Below are 18507 nucleotides of genomic sequence, written 5' to 3'. Positions count from 1 at the left end.
TTTAGTACTGGAGGTTCTGTTGCCACCAGTTCCTCTTTGGGAACCTTTCATGGGAGTAGGTATTGGCCAAAGTGGACAATCCCTTAAAAAAACAACAGTTGAACTCTAATCTTTTGCTATAGACAACAAGGTCAGGTTTTCCATTAGACAGTATTGATAATTGGTGTTGATCCAGAAGAAGTAAAAATAGAAAATCCAATGAAACAGATGACAATTGCATCATAGTAAATCAAAAAATTGCTTCCCAACTCCAAATATATCAACCCACATACATTTTTGGATTAACATCTATCTCTGGAGTCTAGTAGCCATAACTTCTTATTGCTTTCAAGAAAGGCATCCAGCCACTTCTTGACAACCATCACAACATCCTGTGGCAGAGAATCCCATATGCAAATGGGAGAAGGTACAACACTTCTGGAGCGCCACCTATTAGAAGCCAACTTCCCTACAGGTCAATGTCTGACCTTTTAACAGGCCTTGTAATGTGACTGAGAATATAAGCCAAAGCCATAATCTTCTCCCTGATGAAAAGATAACCAGGTACAGACAGGTGCATGAGCTTTCTGGCTGGCTGGGATAGAGGAATATGACGTGGGTCGGGAGGGGTACAGTTTTTTCTTGTGGGCTTTTGGGAAAGCTGCCTTCTGATAGGTGGCACTGAAAAGGCATTGTTTCATCACCTGTTTGCATACCGAATTTCCCAGAGGAGCATTGCATTACTTATAAGCCTCCTCATGCCTATTAGGTGGTCTCCACAGAGAGAATCCTATAGTCTTGCTGCTCTTACAATAAAATATCCCTGTCTATGATGATGATAGGCATCAGCTGATTTCCCAAGCCTTGCATTTTTAAAGGGATTGTGCATCCTGGCATAACCCCGGGGTTTGCACATTTAATATCAATACTTACCACCCTGCTTGCCACGCTGGGAGCTCTGGGCTTCTGTTAATTGTCTGCAGCAGTGACATGGTTTGTTCACCTAAATAACCGCTGCAGCCAATAGCAGGCCTAATGGAGATATCGCTGATGAGTTGCCATAAACCGGCTGATGACTAGAAGCCCATGTGACAAATTCATAGGACGCCACTGGGACTTCTGGCTGGGTGAAGTCACTTGTCAAATGCTGAGGCACCACAGTGAGTATATGGGCCCAAAACTACCCTGTTTCCCCGAAAAGAAGATCTATCCGGAAAATAAGTCATATCCAAATTTTTGAGAATTTTCGAAGATGCTTGAAATATATCATTCCTACCCCAAAAATAAGCCCTAGCTGCATTACATTAAAAAAAATATCAAAGCCACGGCTCAGCGAATTCATAATTCCTGCCTCCAGGAGGCGATGGCTCTGATTGGTTTTCAAGCGCTGCTAAGCCAATGAATGCAGCGCTTGAAAACCAATCAGAGCCATCGCCTCCTGGAGGCAGGATTAATGAATCCTGTAACCTGCAAGTGATCTTCTGTGGGCGGCCGAGAATTACAAGAAGTGGATTGGAGCTCCAGAGAGCAGCGTGAGGGACCTGGACAGAGCCTGCTAGGTAAGTAAAATAAGACATCCCCCGAAAATATCACCTAGCATCTCTTTTGGGGCGAAAATTAATATAAGACAGGGTCTTATTTTTGGAGAAACATTGTATATAAAATAAATAACTCGGAAAACCCCTTTAAGATTTCTGTTCCATCATAGGAACTGAAAAATGAAAGTAGCGGAGTGCGAGATCCATGGACACGAACGGCACCTGACTGAACCCAATGACTATGATAGGTTTCTGTTGGGTGCATGTTGCGCTTTTTTTCTGCCTTTTATGACAAACTCCAGACAGAAACGGAACTGAGGCGTGAAAACACCCTAATGGGAACGTATACCAGGTCTGTGTTGTAGGGACCCCTAGAAATGAACAACCCGAACCAGTACTTCCATGTGCTTTCGATTTCATGCGGACTTTTTTTTCACGGACCGGTATGGAATTTTTGAGAAAATGTCATTGGACATTGTATTATGGAAGTACGTTTCCCTAGAAGCATTTTTTGGCGCAGTAGAATATGGTTTCGTATGCAGGCACCACATGGCGGCACGCAAAACCGTAGGGACTCTGTGTGCCGTCATCCAGGCTTTGTGCATAAATTTGTCGAATGCCATAACAATAGCTTGTATCCTAGCAACAGCAACACTTTGACACTTTGTTTCTACGACTTTCGTAACCTCAAAATCTGCCAGATCTTCGCTGCTGAATGGCGGTACGTTATGTACAGTATGTGGTATCTGGCACACGCAATTAAAGTTCCTTCAGCTCCACAGATTGGACAGTAGGAAATCAATGATGTGCCAGTGGATTATCGTAGTCACTCGCATACCATATGTTACTTGCATCCGCTCTTCAGAAAACCAAGTTCTGTTTCTTAGCTGATGCTCCGGTGCGCCCGGATGGTTATGTTTGCTACTTCTGGCAACCGTGGAGAAGGCTTAATTAAAGTTAGCGGGGAGCGCGATCCGTACAATGTGTCACAATACAGAACAAGAAGCCTCGGCGCATTGTGAACACTGATCTGCATTATTGGGCAAAGTCTTCTACGGCCTAAGGCAGATCAGGCAATAATAGGCATTAATATCGCCGGGATTAGATTGTGATACTACACAACAGATGCCAGTCATAAGGTTCGCAGTCAACGGCCAAGGAATAAACGTAATATGCCGGTACTTAATGTCTGCATAGACGGGAAAAATAAAAAGCTTATAGTCTATGGAAGCAGATTGACTTCAGTGAAGGCAACAATCCAATAAACTCTACTGTATAGATGCGCATGTCCCATTATTATGGGCACCGGAAGCAAAGGAGATTTGCTTTCATTCCCCTTTATGTTATTGGGGCTGAGCTGCAATACCAGATGCAGTCTGTGGACCGCTGTGGCGCTGTTTCGGGAATAAAAGCAATTTTTTTTGCAGTCTAAGGCCTGCTTTATATGAGCGTAAGCGTTTTCAGGCTCACTAGAGTAGGATGTGATGGCGCTCTGAATGGAGTCCGATCCACGCTCCTTACTGAAATTTGCCCCCCCCCCTTGTTCACACTGGTGCGAGATACACCAGCGCCATGTTTGAACAGGCGGGGCAGTCTAATGACCAATGTGAGTAAACCCTTTGGCATCTTTGGCTTTTAATGGTTGCGGTTTCCGTGGCCGATTTTCTGCGCACAAAGGCACTCGTGTGAAGGAGGCCTCAGACGCCTTAAAGGGCGTCCGCACACGGGCGTACGCGCATATGCGCTCGCTATCACGTGACGTATATGTGCAATGTAGGGTGCACAATTGCATGCTATAGCGCCTGTATTGGCGCTTATTACTGTACAGCGCCATGTTTGAGTCGGCGGGGCAGCTGACTTAGTAGGCAGACCAGCCTAAGTAGTCCCAGGGGTGTTATCGTTTAACCTTGACAAATCGCACAGTTCAGTGTGTTTTTGGGCAGATGGGGGCTTTCAGTGCACAACTGCGCACCAAAATTGAGCATATCGCATTTTTTTGCACGCTCGAAATGCATGCGGGAAAAAACATGTGTGAAGGAACCTATAGCAAGGGGTTCTATTTGCTGTGCATTTGGCGTGCAGATTTTGCAGACTGCAAATGCGCCCGTGTGCAGCAGCCCTAGTAGATTATTTCAACCCCTATAAAAAGTGAAAAATCTGCTGCTCTTTGGACATTGTAATGTCAAAGTCTGAGCCCCCCTATGAATCCTATAGTGGATGGTCTGAGCCTGCATGTATACATACACCTTGATCCCCCGTAATGTCAAAAAAAGTGAATAATGCAAATAGAAGAGAGGGGGGATAGGCGCTCAATCCGTTAAGGGGATGATCAATAAATATCCCCCATAGCAGAAAAGTCAATAATTTACATATGCTGGGGAAAGGGGGGAATCCTCATAGGAAAAAAATCCAGGATTTTCATATGAAGGTTGAAACACAGTCATTAACTGAAACATAAACAGCTGTGTAGGAGGCTTAGTGGGTGAGGAACAGCCCAACTGCTACAATGGGGAGGTTGTGGAAGACAGTTTCATGTCACAGTTCATACACCAGACTGAGCACAGCAACAAGACACAAGGTAGTTATACTGCATCAGTAATGTCTCTCCCAGGCAGAGATTACAAAGCAGACTGGGAGAGGAGCAAATGCAAGTAACATATGGTGTGTGACTGATGGTGTGCCTATTTGCCCCTCTCTTCTATTTCTTTCCATTTGGATTGTTAAAGGCCTTTCTGGGCCTTTGTAAAGGGCGGTACATCAGGAATCGGTTTGGCTGAAACATTTGGGCTATATGGCTTACTACTGTGAACCTACTGGTTACATGGCTCTACTGTTTCTCACACAATTCCAAAAAGTTTTGTCCACTTTGCATAATAATCTTTCTCTTAGAAGTACCGTGTTTCCCCAAAAATAAGACCTGCCCCGATAATAAGTCCTACCCTGGTTTGAACCCTTTGAGTCCTACCATTGAAATATAAGCTCTCCCTGGAAATTAAGCCCTAGTTACACTACATGAAAGAAAAAGCAATACTTACGTAGCAGGCGGTGTCCGGGTCCCTCGCGCTGGTACCTGCGCTGCGGCAGGCATCCGTGTAGTCCTCAACGCTGAAGGAGCATCACTTGCTGGTAATGGGCCTTGAATACCTCGCCTCCAGCAAGCGATTGCTCTGATAGATTCATGAGCGCTTCCTCAGCCAATCAGAGCCGGCGCTCGATTAACCAATCATAGCCATTCCTCGGGAAAGCAGGAGCTTAAAGAAAAACGAAACACTGTGCATGTCCGGGGGTGCTCTGGCTGGCGCTTCTGCACACATCCTCTGTGAAGAAAATAGAAGACCCGGACGGGTAAGCAGCGTCCTCGGCTGCAGGCAGGGTCGGATTCCGCTGCGGGCTCCCGCATTTGGAATCCGATCCGCCCATGGACATGAGACCTTATACATCAGTTTTAGGGGTTTTGGTAAACTTCCGGTTCGGTTTGAACTAATTCAGGCCAAAGCAAACTTTTTGCAGAAGTTCGGCGAACTGGCCGAAGTGAACTTTTTAAAAGTTTGCTCATCACTACTTAGAAGAGTCTCCACATAATAGCAGATCACAGGGTGTCCTGCTGCTGTGACCCCTAGTGATCATCTGTCGGGGAGCCTAGCTGTAAGTGTTTTATTCTCCAGACATACTAGAATAGAACCCCTATAACTCCAATATCTGCAAATAGAGTGGGAGACTTCAGAGACTTGTATCAGAGGTCAGAGAACCCTCCAAATCTAAAATCTTATGGGTCATCACTGATTGTACATCAAAGATGAAGCTAGGCTTGCCTCCACTGGTAGCAAAGAATCATCTTGACCTGTCTCGAAATACCCTGATTTAGGCAGTCTCTTATTAGCACCCCCTACCACCTGCTTCCCCTTAAGTATTGCAGATTAACCAAAACTCCTCGTTATAAATGATAATGGGGTGATGGGGGTGACCTCAATCTAAGGAGTATTTGCTCTAAATAATCCCGTCTCTCCACATTGTTAGGTGTTCGAATATCTTAAACGGCGCTGGTGAACTCCGAACTTTTCGGCCTCGTGATCGGGATGAGATGGTTAAAAAAGTTATCGAGCCCATGGCCTGTGACGGACTGCGTACTATATGTATCGCCTACCGGGATTTTCAAGGAGTGCCTGAACCAGAATGGGAGAATGAGAACGAGATAGTAGGAGACCTGACTTGTCTCGCTGTGGTGGGAATAGAAGATCCGGTCAGGCCTGAGGTCAGTGGTTCTCTCCTTGTAGCTTCCCCTTCTGCAGGATAATGAGGGTGACCTGACCACCATATGAGTTCATATGGATGGAGGTGGTCACAGGAGGTTCTGTCTGCTATACAATGCACTGCCTCTTCATACTACACAGACTTGTTTTGGGTTCTTACGACTTAATGGCACTTTACCATGACTGAAAAGTCTTCCCAATCCGCAGAGAGAGCAATGGTGGTCGCACATGCGCACCGCCACTCCATTCATTTTAATGGGACCACCAGAGATCTAAGAACTCTTGAACTACGCTATATCCGGCAGGTGAGTTGAAATGAATGGAGCATCGGTGTGCTTGTGTGACTGCTGTTGCTGCCTACTCTTCCTGTTCTCAGAATTAGTCACAGCAGTCGGACCACCACTGATCCAAAAGTTATCCCCTGTCCTGCAGTTCAGTCATGGCATAACCCCTTTAGGGTGCTTTCATACAGGCGGAATCAGCCGTCAAGACGTACCGCAACACTCGGTGAACTCTGCACCAAAATCTCCAGGGCTATCTGCGAATTCTGAGGCGGGATTGAAAATGGCTTAAATCTGCCTCAAAATCCGCAGTCGGCCTGGTGTGGGATTCCACAGCGACATGATAAGCTGTGGGTTTTGGCGCATATGGCCGCTAATTCCGGCCCGCGTGAAAGCACCCTTAAGCATCAGCATAAACCTGCAGGATAAAGACAGGTAATGGCGCCTTCATATCAGCATTTCGCTTTCCGTTTTTAACGGATCCATTTTTTTAAAGTGAGACTGATATTAAAAATATGTAATATTGAACCAAACGGAAACAATAGTTTCTGTTTTTTTTTAAGCAGGTCCAGTAGACCGCTTTGTTGAAAACGCGTCGTTTTCCATCCGTTTGTTGCTGTTTTGCCCCGTTTACATCTGTTTTTGAATGATTTGGTTTGTTGTCTTTTGTCTTCCTTCGGGCTTCTTCAGACGAACGTATTTGCGTGTTTTTGCGCATACATACGTATGCAATGATGTCGATGGGTTCGTTCAGATGAGCGTGTTTTGCGCATGCATTTCATGCGTGTGCAAAAAATAGCTGCTCTATTTTCCTGCATATTTGCGCATCAAGGGCCTCATAGAAGTCTACGGGACGTGCGCAAATGTGGTTTCGTTTTCACTATCAGGAATCTTGTCCTTTAATACTACGTGCGGAAAAGATAGGGTAGGACCCTATTTTCCAGCTTTTTTTTAAACTCACACGCACTAGCACAAAGTTTGAGTACTCCGGAAAAAAAACTAGTTCATGCGCAACTACGTCACATAGTGGGTGAGCGTAGCTGCGCATATACCCATGTGAAGAAGCCCTAAAACGGACAGTAAATACAAAAGTCTCAACATCATCATTACCATCACTGCAGGTACCTGAAGCAATCCGTAAATGCCAACGTGCCGGGATCACAGTCCGCATGGTCACTGGGGATAACATCAACACAGCACGTGCCATCGCTGCAAAGTGCGGCATTATACAACCCGGGGAGGATTTCCTGTGCCTGGAAGGGAAAGAGTTCAACAGACGTATCAGGAACGAGAAGGGAGAGGTTTGTGGTTCCACATCTCTGCTATGTACTGCAGGACCCTAGAAGGTAGTAAGGTTCTTTAATACAACTGACATGCATAGTCTTACTATGGTGGGCTTGCTATAATAACACTCTCATGAAGTCGGAGGGTCTTCTTCAGAAAATATCTGCCCCCTCTTTTACATACAAATTATGTTTTTCGGATCAGCATTTATAGAGTATTTGCCAATTAATATGTAAATGAAGTGTCGGCCTAGAATAAGGAGAAACTACTTGACGCTGTGTTCTTACTTCTGGTTTACTTTTCTTAGGTAGAACAGGAACGCCTTGATAAAATCTGGCCAAAGTTACGGGTCCTTGCGCGGTCTTCACCAACTGATAAACACACCCTGGTAAAAGGTATGTCTTCCGTTTTTAAGGATTCTTATGAAATTCGGGGGAAAAGGCTCTGTTTTTCTTATCCTGGAAACAGTGCCACTCTTGCATTTGGGTTGTGAGTGGTATTGCTACTCATTCCCATTCAAGCAGAACAGGAGAAGACTATGGATACGACTGGTACGGCTGCTAGGTAAAAAAAAAAAAGAGTAGAAATAACATTTTCAAGTAGACAAAAGTGTCTGCTGATGTACAGTAAATAACTGCAATAATTGGCCCCATGTATCATGTTTCTTATTTATGCATTTACAGAGTATTACTTAGTAGGAAGTATTACTCCCATAGTGTATGGCGCTCAATACTTTTGCTTGCTTTGGCGTCATTTTTATGCAAACGTTTTGCAACAGTGCCATCTAGTGGTAGTAGGTGGTACTACAGCTATTTACTAAATTCGCAGAAAAAAAAGGTGGATTTGTAAACTTATAGAAATATCGTATTATTTTATTTCTTAGCTATCTTCATGCAGTAAGTTCAAAAATATTTTGAGTGTTGGTTTGAAAGCAACACTTGGCAATGCCAATACCCTGCAAGAGGGTAATATGGGTACTGGTATAGACAGTGCTGGATATAAGCCTGCGTGGATTAAAGGGGTTTTCTGAGACTCCAATGCTGATTACCTGTCTTTAGGATAGGATATGAATATCTGATCAGTGTGGGTCTGCCTTTCGGGACCCCGACTGATCAGCTGTTTAAAGAAACCGCAATAGTTGAGTGAGCACTGTGGCCTTTTCTCAGGGCAGTGACATCACTTTATTCATCAAATATCCTGAGAGAAGCTTGATCTCATTCAAGTGAATGGTATTGAGCTGATATACGATGAACCGCGCACTATGGAACGTACAACGTTGTGCCTGGTATGCAGTGAAGGGTCCGCGGCGCTCAACTGAGCACCACAGCCTTTTCAAACAGCTGATCGGATACTAGAGTCTTGGAAAACCCCATTAATGTCGAATGAGAAGCCGTTAGGTTTATAGGCACAGAGCCTGATACCCATGTAGCATCTAGCATAACTATAGGGGATGCAGTTGCACCCGGGCCCAGGAGCCTTAGGGGTCCATAAGGCCTCTCCTCTCCAGATAGGGAGCCCAGTACTATGAATAAAGCATTATAGTTGGCGGCCCTATTACAGGTTTTGTATTTGGGCCGAGGAGCTTCAAGGGGTTCAGAGAAGTTGGGGGGCCCCAAGATAAACTTTTGCACCCAGGCCCATGAGCCTTTAGCTACGCCCCTGCATGTAGCCATTATGAGTGCCACAGATAAGGCCAAATTCCCACCTGCACTCCAGTATGAGAGCAGGAAAACTGAATCCTCTGGATGAATGGATCTGTCTCATAATGGAACAAAACTATTCCAAACAGACCCCATTGACCATAATGGGGTCCGTTCGGTTCCTGCAGCTATCTGGCATTTTTACCGGATGAAAAAGTCCTGCATGCACAACTTTTGTCATGCCGGATGTACGCTGAAGGTTCTCAACTGAGCCTCCCATGCAGATGCGAATAGAGCCTAATGTGTATTTTATACGCATACGTTTGGTTGGGCCCAGGATAGATGTATTATTACCTCCGCAGTAGTTTCCAAAAAAGTTTCATAGGCATTAAGGTGTAGGCAAGCTAGAAGCATGTGTTTGATCAGCTAGAGCCTTTGGTTGTCTTTATACTGTTGTCACGTCTGGGTCTGTGTGTAGATATTGGGATAGACCGGGGTTCAGACTGGGCTTTGTCTACATCCTCCGGAGGGGAGCGGGATGGTGTGTCAGTCCGGGTCTTCTCGGAAAGTGGGAGACTTACTTCAGTTTGAGAAGAAGACCTTGTCATGATAGGAGTCATGGTGCTCTTTTCCTCATAGGTGGGGATAATAACAGACTTTCAAGACCAGATTCAGGGCATGACTAACCGGGCTCAGTTGAGATCTGAGCACTCGATAATAAGCTCGTGGCAAGGCTGCCCACCGTATGGGGAAGCTTTCATATGATTTCATGTCAGACATTTTTTTGCTTGCCGAAACAATTTTATTAACGATGCAATAGTATGATGAACTCATAAACTATGAGGTAACCCATAAACTGGGTTAACAAAGTCCAACTTTGATAAAAGTCCCTGATTCCCATTGAACGGGTAAATAGTTTCAAATAGGACAAGCAGTTCAGAATCCCGGATAGTGGTTGGCAAAATAACAGAAAGTCCACAAAAGGGCATTAAGCTGTAGGCTATAAGCGATTCACTCGGGGTATGAAGATAGCTTCTGTCCTCCACTAGCTAGACTGCCCTCTTTCCAGAAACCGGTCCGAGATGGCGCTCAAAGAGCCTGCTGCTTCCCGAGTCATGCCCCTTCTTAAAGACTAAAGGGACATTTTAAATTGCGTATCCAAAACCTACAAATCCGAAGTATAACAATTATAACACCCCCCCGCCCCACCCCCCGCCCCCTTTCATAGATGTGATATTGGAAACTTTGCTTTTGTGCTTAGCACTATGGTAGTCAAGTTTTCCAGCACCTAGAACCTAGCTTTGAGCTAAAAGATGTGCATTCTGATCTGAGGAAATCTTATTAGTTCATCATGGTTTAATACAGAATTGGGGGTGTCTGGATATGAAAGCCTGTTTTTAAATACCCTTTCCCAGAATTAATAGAGAGGTCCCTCCATTCAGGATCGTCATCTATCATCTAGAATGGAGAGCAACTACAAATATCATCTCTTGCTCTGAAGGGCCCAACAGCTCCGTGCATTACATAGAAAGTCCATTGATTTTAAAGGGAAGTGTGTTATGCTTTATTTTTCCTCTGGGGGCGCTGCTGGAAAATAGAACAGTTGCTGAAATTACAGAGTGATGGCTAGGCTTTTCATCTCTTGTTGGGGGATGCTTCTAATTAACAAAGTAACAAGTAAGAGACGAATATCGATGTTGTCTGTGAATTAAGTCTCGTATCTCACTTTCAGGCATAATTGACAGCACAATTGGTGAACAACGTCAAGTGGTGGCAGTGACAGGAGACGGCACCAACGATGGACCGGCTCTTAAAAAAGCTGATGTTGGCTTTGCAATGGTAACTTCATGTTTATATTGTAACTTCTCAAGAACATATAGGTAATAAAAAGTCTGATCATTGGGGTCCCACTGATCCTGAGAATGGGGGTCCCGTGTCCCTCTCTTCTCATCACGGTGGGCTCACTGCAGCCCTTGCAGTGACATCAGATTAAATAGAATGGCAGATGCACAGATGCCGCTGTGGACTATTCATTTCAACTGGGCTGGCGGAAATAGCAGAGTACACAAACTCAGCGATTTCCCGCAGTCCCAATGAAAATGAATGGAGTGGTGTCGAGCATGCACAACCATTGCTCCATTTAGTCCCCTCCTCACTATGGGAGTTGCACTGAGCCAGCGGTAAAGAGGAGTGGTACATGGGACCCCTGTTCTTGGGATCAATGATGATCTCAATGGTGAGATCCTCACTGATAAGACTTTTATCACCTTTCTTATGGAAAGGTGATAAAAGTCTATTGTGATGCAACCTCTTCCCCTCATGCAAATAAAAACAGAATATGGCTGCTAGTCTCTGTCTGGGAGGCAGCTTTCCATTGCAGAAAGCTTCTCCCATTGTTCCGTTTGTGATGGAGTCCAGGCAAGATAAGCTCTGCTCCTTTTAAATGAGCCCTTCACCGTAGCTGCTGTCCAGCAAAAATAGGTTAGATCAAAAAGAAATGGACCCCTGTTTTTCCAATTTCTATGGGGTCTCTGAAACTGCTCTGCCATGTAAACAGACACCAATATTATAAATGGCACATGGCAGTTGGAGGGGTAACCCTGTTACAAATGTTGCACTGGAGCCAAGGAGCTTCAAGGTATGGCTTTGGTTATGTCTGGAGATAAATTGTAGGACACAAGTGACCACCACCAGAATATAACGGATAGGTTCCACCCATACGGCGTATCAGATTGCGACCTGGATTTTTTGATCATTTTCACTCTATTTTTGTATATCTTCTCTCCTTCTACCTAGGGATTGGCCGGCACAGATGTGGCCAAGGAAGCCTCAGATATCATCCTAACGGACGACAACTTCTCCAGCATAGTCAAAGCCGTTATGTGGGGGCGCAATGTGTATGACAGCATTTCCAAATTTCTTCAATTCCAATTGACGGTCAATGTGGTAGCGGTGATTGTGGCATTTACTGGGGCCTGTATCACTCAGGTTAGTATGTAGTGCCTTAGAAACAGTTTGATGGCCCATGTTCCTTTAATTAGCACAAGCAACAAACTCTTCAGCCCCCGAGCACAACACCTCTGACACTCAGGCAGCACACAGGACCCTGCCAGCAATCTGCAATGACTCTTTTTAACTTGTTTTTTAATTTAACACGCTTCATATTAACATGGGAGGGGGCAATTGCTGTGCCTCACCAAACATCCTGGGCCCCCCTGTGACTAATCTTTGGCCACTAAGTGGAGTTGGCCCCCACTGGCTCAGTGGGCCCCCGCCATCTGCCCTGGCCTGCACACAACTGCTCAAGGCTCCTATGTGACAAACACTTGGAACAGCTTCTTCTGTGGAAAAACAGTATCTATACTCAGCTGCTCAGGACAGTAGTTTACTGTCTTGACTTCCTTGCCTTAACTTCCCATGCTGTATTACACTGTCTCTGGTCCAATCAGTAGGGAAGGCAGCTTCTGAATGCTCATCCCTCTTATTTCCCAGGACGATCAGGCATTTAGAGACATTCTGGCTGAATGGTACGTAAACCCACTTTAATGTGTGTGTGTGCTCTGTGCACACACATACAGACACACACATGCTGTAACAGCAGGAGAGGCAGAGACAGTGGAGATTGTTATCACAGTGTTTGCAAATCTGTCAGCCTGCAGTCTATAAATGCAAGTGAGCCACCTGTAAAGATCGCCTCTCCTTTGCTGCTATGGAAACATCCCTGTGTCCTTGTTACTAGGAAACTCTGCACCTAACAACAGGGTGTATATTGCAGAGAACCTGGAGAGGAGACCCTAGTGACAGCCACTTTAATCGGCCTGCGTCAAAGGACCTTTGAAGGGAAACATATCACACCACACAATGAATCATTACCAAACTTAATCTTATGTAACATGAATACCTCAGTGTACGGCCCACCTGCCCATGCAGACCCTTACAGAATTAGCAAAAGCAAAGGTTTGGAGGGTCCATAGTCATTCCTGCAACGTGATCCTCGTGACTGGAGAGGTGCCGGTGGCAGGTGGCTTCGTGATCACTCAACCGGGTCGGATCAACTGCCTCTAGCTTGGTCCTACCTCTGCTGGTTGGCGCAGGTCTTTCTTCCATTACAGTAATACTGCCAATAAGCTCAGGCCACACCTGGCCCACCAGAGACCTAGTTAAAAAGAGGACCTACGGCAAGGGCTGCAGCCGAGTGTCCAGCGAAATGTTTAGTAACTAGGTTGTGAAGCCATGTTGAAGACCGGTAAATCATTTATTGCATCCAAACAGGACAGTTCGTAACAAAACCGAACACAAACTTGCTGCACCCATTTTCCCAGAGTACATCGGTAGGAACGGGACCAGAGGAGCCAATAATGTTTTACACTCGATAGTCCGTTTCAGTCAGTTTGAGGAAAAAGTACTTCTCCTTCTCTCTCAATGGCCCAAATGGTCTGTAGGACCAAGTGGTCAATCAGTGCACAGCTTTGCTCCGCCGGAGAAACTCCAACATGCCACTCCCAACTGACTTCTTGCTTCTTAGAGTCCAAAAACTCCCACTCCTCTGACCCCACCTCCTAAAGACACAGTCCCCCATACACGTTCTACATTAACAATCACAGTATAAAACAATGTGAACTCCCCTCTTTACATATCCACATATGGTTAGACTCCCCATCCAGTGCTGCAGTACCGATGCCCGCCACAAGGAACCGGAAGAAGTGCCGCTTGGTCACGGGCCATTCATTGTACATGTGACCACTCAGTCACTCACAGGCTTCAATGGTGGTTCTACTATGGCTACTGAAGCCTGTGAGCGGCTGAACAGGCATGTGCCCCATGAATGGGGCGTGACCACCCGTTGCTTCTTACTGGTACAACGCTGGACAGGGCGTCATCGGGACAGTTGAGTATTCAATTTCTTTTCATTTTAACTCTTTATCATATTTTTAATGTCCCAGAAAACCCCTTTAACACAAGACAAAGTTATCTAACTATATTATGGGTTTATATAGCGGAGGTGGGGAGTGGGGGGAGGGGCAGTTTATTGTAATTCTCATTTTTGGCTCTTCTGTAAAACATTTGGTATAAGCATTGTTCCCATGATTTCTGTATATGGGAATGCAGAGGCCTCCAGGCGGCAGCAGCTGAACCTTTATCAGCCTTTACAATATAAATAATTGCAGCCTTTTGTGCCTTTGTATTAGTGCGGGCTTCTGAAAGGAACGGAATACATTTTTAGGGCTGCGTGGGTGAGATGGCCAGGTTTGAGCTGTTTTGTTTCTAAGCAGGACTTCCTAAAATATTCCCAGTTCTCTCTCCAATAGACAGCAGCGATTGAGCTGACTATTCTGCAATAACGGATATACAGCAAAATCGCCTTTTAGCGTTCTTGTGTTTTACAATTCAGTGCAGCAACTACTTCGACAAAAAGGAGGAGCATCAGAGGTCATCCGAAATTGTATATTCACCGCAGTCAAACCCCTATAAACACCTATCATTTATTAAACTACTACTATTAAACCCTTACATCGCGATCAATGTAGATCCCAGCATGTAAAGTGTTCACAGAGGAAACGCGCTCCCTCCGTGACGTCATCGGCCCTCCACTATGTAATCACGGAGGGCCAATGGGTTGCAACCGGACGCCAGACACTGTTGTCTGGGCCTGCCATGGCCTGTAATTGCTATTGTGAGCGACGATGCATTGCAGTACAGATGTACTGCAACTAGAGATGAGCGAACCTACTCGGCCACGCGCCTTTTTCGCCCGAGCGCTGCGATTTTCGAGTACTTCCGTACTCGGGTGAAAAGATTCGGGGGGCGCCGTGGGTGAGTGGGGGGTTGCAGTGGGGAATGGGGGGGAGAGGGAGAGAGAGAGAGGGCTCCCCCCTGTTCCCCGCTGCTACCCCCGCTCCTACACGCCTCCCCCGGCGCCCCCCGAATCTTTTTACCCGAGTACGGAAGTACTCGAAAATCGCGGTGCTCGATCGAGTAATTACTCGAAACGAGTATATTCGCTCATCTCTAACTGCAACGTATCATCATAACGATCAGAGCTTTTCTGGTTCAAGTCCCCTACAAGTTACATTAAAAATGTTAAAAAAAAAATAGTATTAAAAAAGTTTTTAAAAAACTATTTTGCACACTTTCCCCTCTCTGTATAAAAGAAAATAATATATATAAAAAAAACACATATTTCATATCATCATATCCATGATGACCTGTACAATAAGTTGAATACACTACTTATCCTGCATGGCACAAAACGTAAAAAAAACCTCTAAAAAACAGGCAAAATGCTTATTTTGTTTAGTTTGCCTCCCAAAAAAAACACAATAGAAGTTATTAAAAAAGCTATATGTACCCCATTTAGCTTGTGATGCTAAATTCAAGCCCTCACAGAGCTCCGCCCATGGAAGAATAAGAAAAGTTATGGGACTTTGAATGCAAAAAAAAAAAATTTTTTTTTAAAGGGCTTTTATTGCGCAAAACTGAAAAGTGCCGTGCAAAAAACAAGCCCCCATATAGCAAAAAAAAGGAAAAAAGTTATGGTTTTTGTAAAATCCCCGATCATCACATCCTTGTGGCCCCAAAATACGCCATGCCCTTAAAGGCTCATAGAGGTTGTCCATGTTATGGAACCCCCTGTCATCCGGTCTACCATGCCTTAAAATAAAAAATCAACAGTTAGTCCCCGCTAATCCCCACCGCCGGCTCCGGGCTCCGTTGTTTGTTTACAGGTGGCTGTGACGTCCCATAAAACTGCTGCAGCAGCCACTGACGGCGCGTGGCCACGATCGCTGAGTGCTGTCATTGGCTGCTGCAGCTTGTTTATAGACGGTCTCCCATGCCGGATGAGGTCCGACACATGTTTTTTAACACTATGCAGAAGAGAGGTCCATCATCTGAGTTCTCTTCTGCGTATGTCTATTACAGTTTGCAGGAAAGAGGTCTCTTCTGCACTTCCACTCCATTTATGTCTTTGGATCCATTGGAGACTGCCAATCGCTGTAATCATCTTCTTTTTAGCAGTCTCAAAGACATGAATGCAATGGTAGTGCGTAGGCTTGTGCACCACGCCATTCATACAGGGTTGGGGGACACAGGCACTCCCCTTTCATGATCGGTGGGGGTCCCAGCAGTTGGATGGCCACTTATCAGACACTTATTTCCTATGCACTATACTGTCCCCACAAATGCTTCTTATAGGCACCCATACTAGGTGAATGAGAACTCAGAATCCCTGTTGGTCTGGCTGGTCCAGCATTTACACTGTTTCTGTAACTCCCATAGAAGTCAATGGAACTTACGCAAACAGCATAGCACAGTGAGCTGCTACATTACTTCTGCAGCTCCTGAGTTTCAGAAACAGTGTATCCCGCTGTGGTAGGCTGTTTACGTAAATCCCATTGACTTCTATGGGAGTTACAAAATCAGTGTAGCCAGGGGCGTAACTATAGAGGATGCAGGGGATGCGGTTGCACCCGGGCCCAGGAGCCTTAGGGGCCCATAAGGCCTCTCTTCGCCATATAGGGAGCCCAGTACTATGAATAAACATTATAGTTGGGGGCCCCGTTCCAGGTTTTGCATTGGGGCCCAGGAGCTTCAAGTTACGCCTCTGAGTGTAGCACAGGGTGTTTGGCTATTTCCGTCCTCTTCACCACTGCCTCCACAGTAGCTGGGATAGGTGCAGGTCCCAGAAGCAGGATCCGCACCTCTCAGATTTTTATGGCATATCCCATGGATCTGTTCTAAAGATCGGAGATGAGAGTACCCCTTTAAGATCTAATATTTCACACCAGACAAGAGGTACCCTTGCAAACCCAGCTTTCAGAACTGTGTACACTATAGAGCTGCTGCAGCGGTACACGAGCTCCCTATGGTGCCCACTGTGGCATTTCATGACACCTCCATACAACACTGCATTAGGACGATCTTCTGCTTATTAATGTGGCAGCCTCTGCATGAGATGGGGGATATATGGGAAATACAATGTGGCCCCATAGACGTCTATGAGTATTGTATTAGGGCTCTGTAAAAACTCATGGGTTATGAGAGACATAGTATGCCAGAGTGTATATGCTTTTATAGGTGAGAAGGCTTGTACCCTCCAACTAGTGCAGGGTGAGTAAAAGGGCAGCCAAAACCCCGATCATAGTTCTGGGTTACCTGGTAAGTAAATTATTTTTTGGATTTTTTCATTAGGGCAATATCAGTGGATGAAGCAGAGGATTGTAGGGAAGGTTTGTGTTAACTGAGCAGATTTAAAGGGGTTGTCTAGGGAGTCAAAATACTTAACAGCAGCCCGAACTTGCCCTTACTAGAACCAAAATGCTTTACTATTGGCAAGGCAACAAAGCAGGGAAACTATAATGCTCAATGCTACAATAATAACCTTGCCGAAGCCGTCAAGACTCCAGACAGACCAGAACATTTCAGGCCGATCTCTCTCTTAGGCCTCGGTCATACGACCGTTTTTTGGTCCGATCTGCAGACGCGCTTGCGATCTGCAGATCTATAGACCAAATGCATCCCAATGGGATCGGTCACATGTCCGCTTTTTATGCAGATGTGCGATCAATTATATGATACAACGATTCGCAGAACGCGCCTATCTGCGTTCTGCGCATCGCTGTGTTCTATATATGCGCTCAATGGGGCCGGCGGCAGCAGCGCTGACCCCATTGAGAACATATACTTAAAGATCGTTCTCCTCTGCCACAGCTGTAACAGCTATTGAATGACAGCTGAGAGCTGCCTCTGATTGGTCCCTGCGCTCAGCCAATTAGAGGCAGCACTCACTCACCCATTCATGAATTCATGAATGGGTGAGTGAGAGCTGCCTCTGATTGGTGAGGGCTGTGGCCAATCAGAGGCAGCTCATTCAGCAGGCGGGGATTTTAAATCCCCGCCTGCTGAATACTACACAGAGCAATTCAGGAGAACTGCCGGCCGGACGCGGCTGAACTCCGGCTGCAGGGAAAAGGTGAGTATCTTTTTTTTTTTTTTTTACACATTGTAGGATGGTTTTCAGGGAAGGGCTTATATTGCTTTCAATGGAGCCGGCTGTATTACCGGCTCCATTGAATTCAATGGGCGAACATCGTTCTCCTATGCCACAGCTGTGGCAGAGGATAGCGGGCAGTGCGGGGCGGTTTCACTGAAAACGCTGCTAGGTGCAGCTTTTTCAGCGAATCGTCGGCCCCGGTCACGCGATTTGCGGATGCGCATCCGTTATGCGATCCACAAATCGCGGGAAAAAACGCCTGTGTGACCGAGGCCTTAAACAGCGTTTGGAAGATCTACTCAAAAATTATCGTAAATAGTATGATTGACTTCCTACCTCATTTAGTTAAAAATGACCAAGTTGGCTTTGTAAAAAATAGACAGACGGGAGACGTTACCAGATAACTAATCAACATTATCCACTATGTGTCGGAATGTTGGATGCCTTCTCCTATCCTTGGATGCGGAGAAGGCATTCAACCGAGTACACTGGGGATACCTGAGATTGGTCCTGTGTAAATTTGGACTTAGGGGTCCTATACTT

The 18507-nt window shown here is 45.6% G+C and overlaps 1 protein-coding gene across 6 annotated transcripts in view; it reads left to right on the top strand.

The window, feature by feature from the left end:
* Positions 1–18507, top strand: part of ATP2B3 (ATPase plasma membrane Ca2+ transporting 3) — a 232591-nt gene that overhangs the window by 188846 nt on the left and 25238 nt on the right. For all 6 annotated transcript variants that reach the window (XM_066580669.1, XM_066580670.1, XM_066580667.1 and 3 more), the window contains 5 exons: positions 5535–5769; positions 7170–7349; positions 7640–7727; positions 10705–10811; positions 11769–11960. In XM_066580669.1, the coding sequence (XP_066436766.1) occupies positions 5535–5769; positions 7170–7349; positions 7640–7727; positions 10705–10811; positions 11769–11960 (802 nt within the window). The remainder of the gene's footprint in view (positions 1–5534; positions 5770–7169; positions 7350–7639; positions 7728–10704; positions 10812–11768; positions 11961–18507) is intronic.

Source organism: Eleutherodactylus coqui, chromosome 10 (genome assembly GCF_035609145.1).
Source record: "Eleutherodactylus coqui strain aEleCoq1 chromosome 10, aEleCoq1.hap1, whole genome shotgun sequence".
Lineage (NCBI taxonomy): Eukaryota > Metazoa > Chordata > Amphibia > Anura > Eleutherodactylidae > Eleutherodactylus > Eleutherodactylus coqui.
The sequence above is the reverse complement of the archived record's forward strand: the minus strand, read 5'-3'. Positions and strand labels throughout refer to the sequence as shown.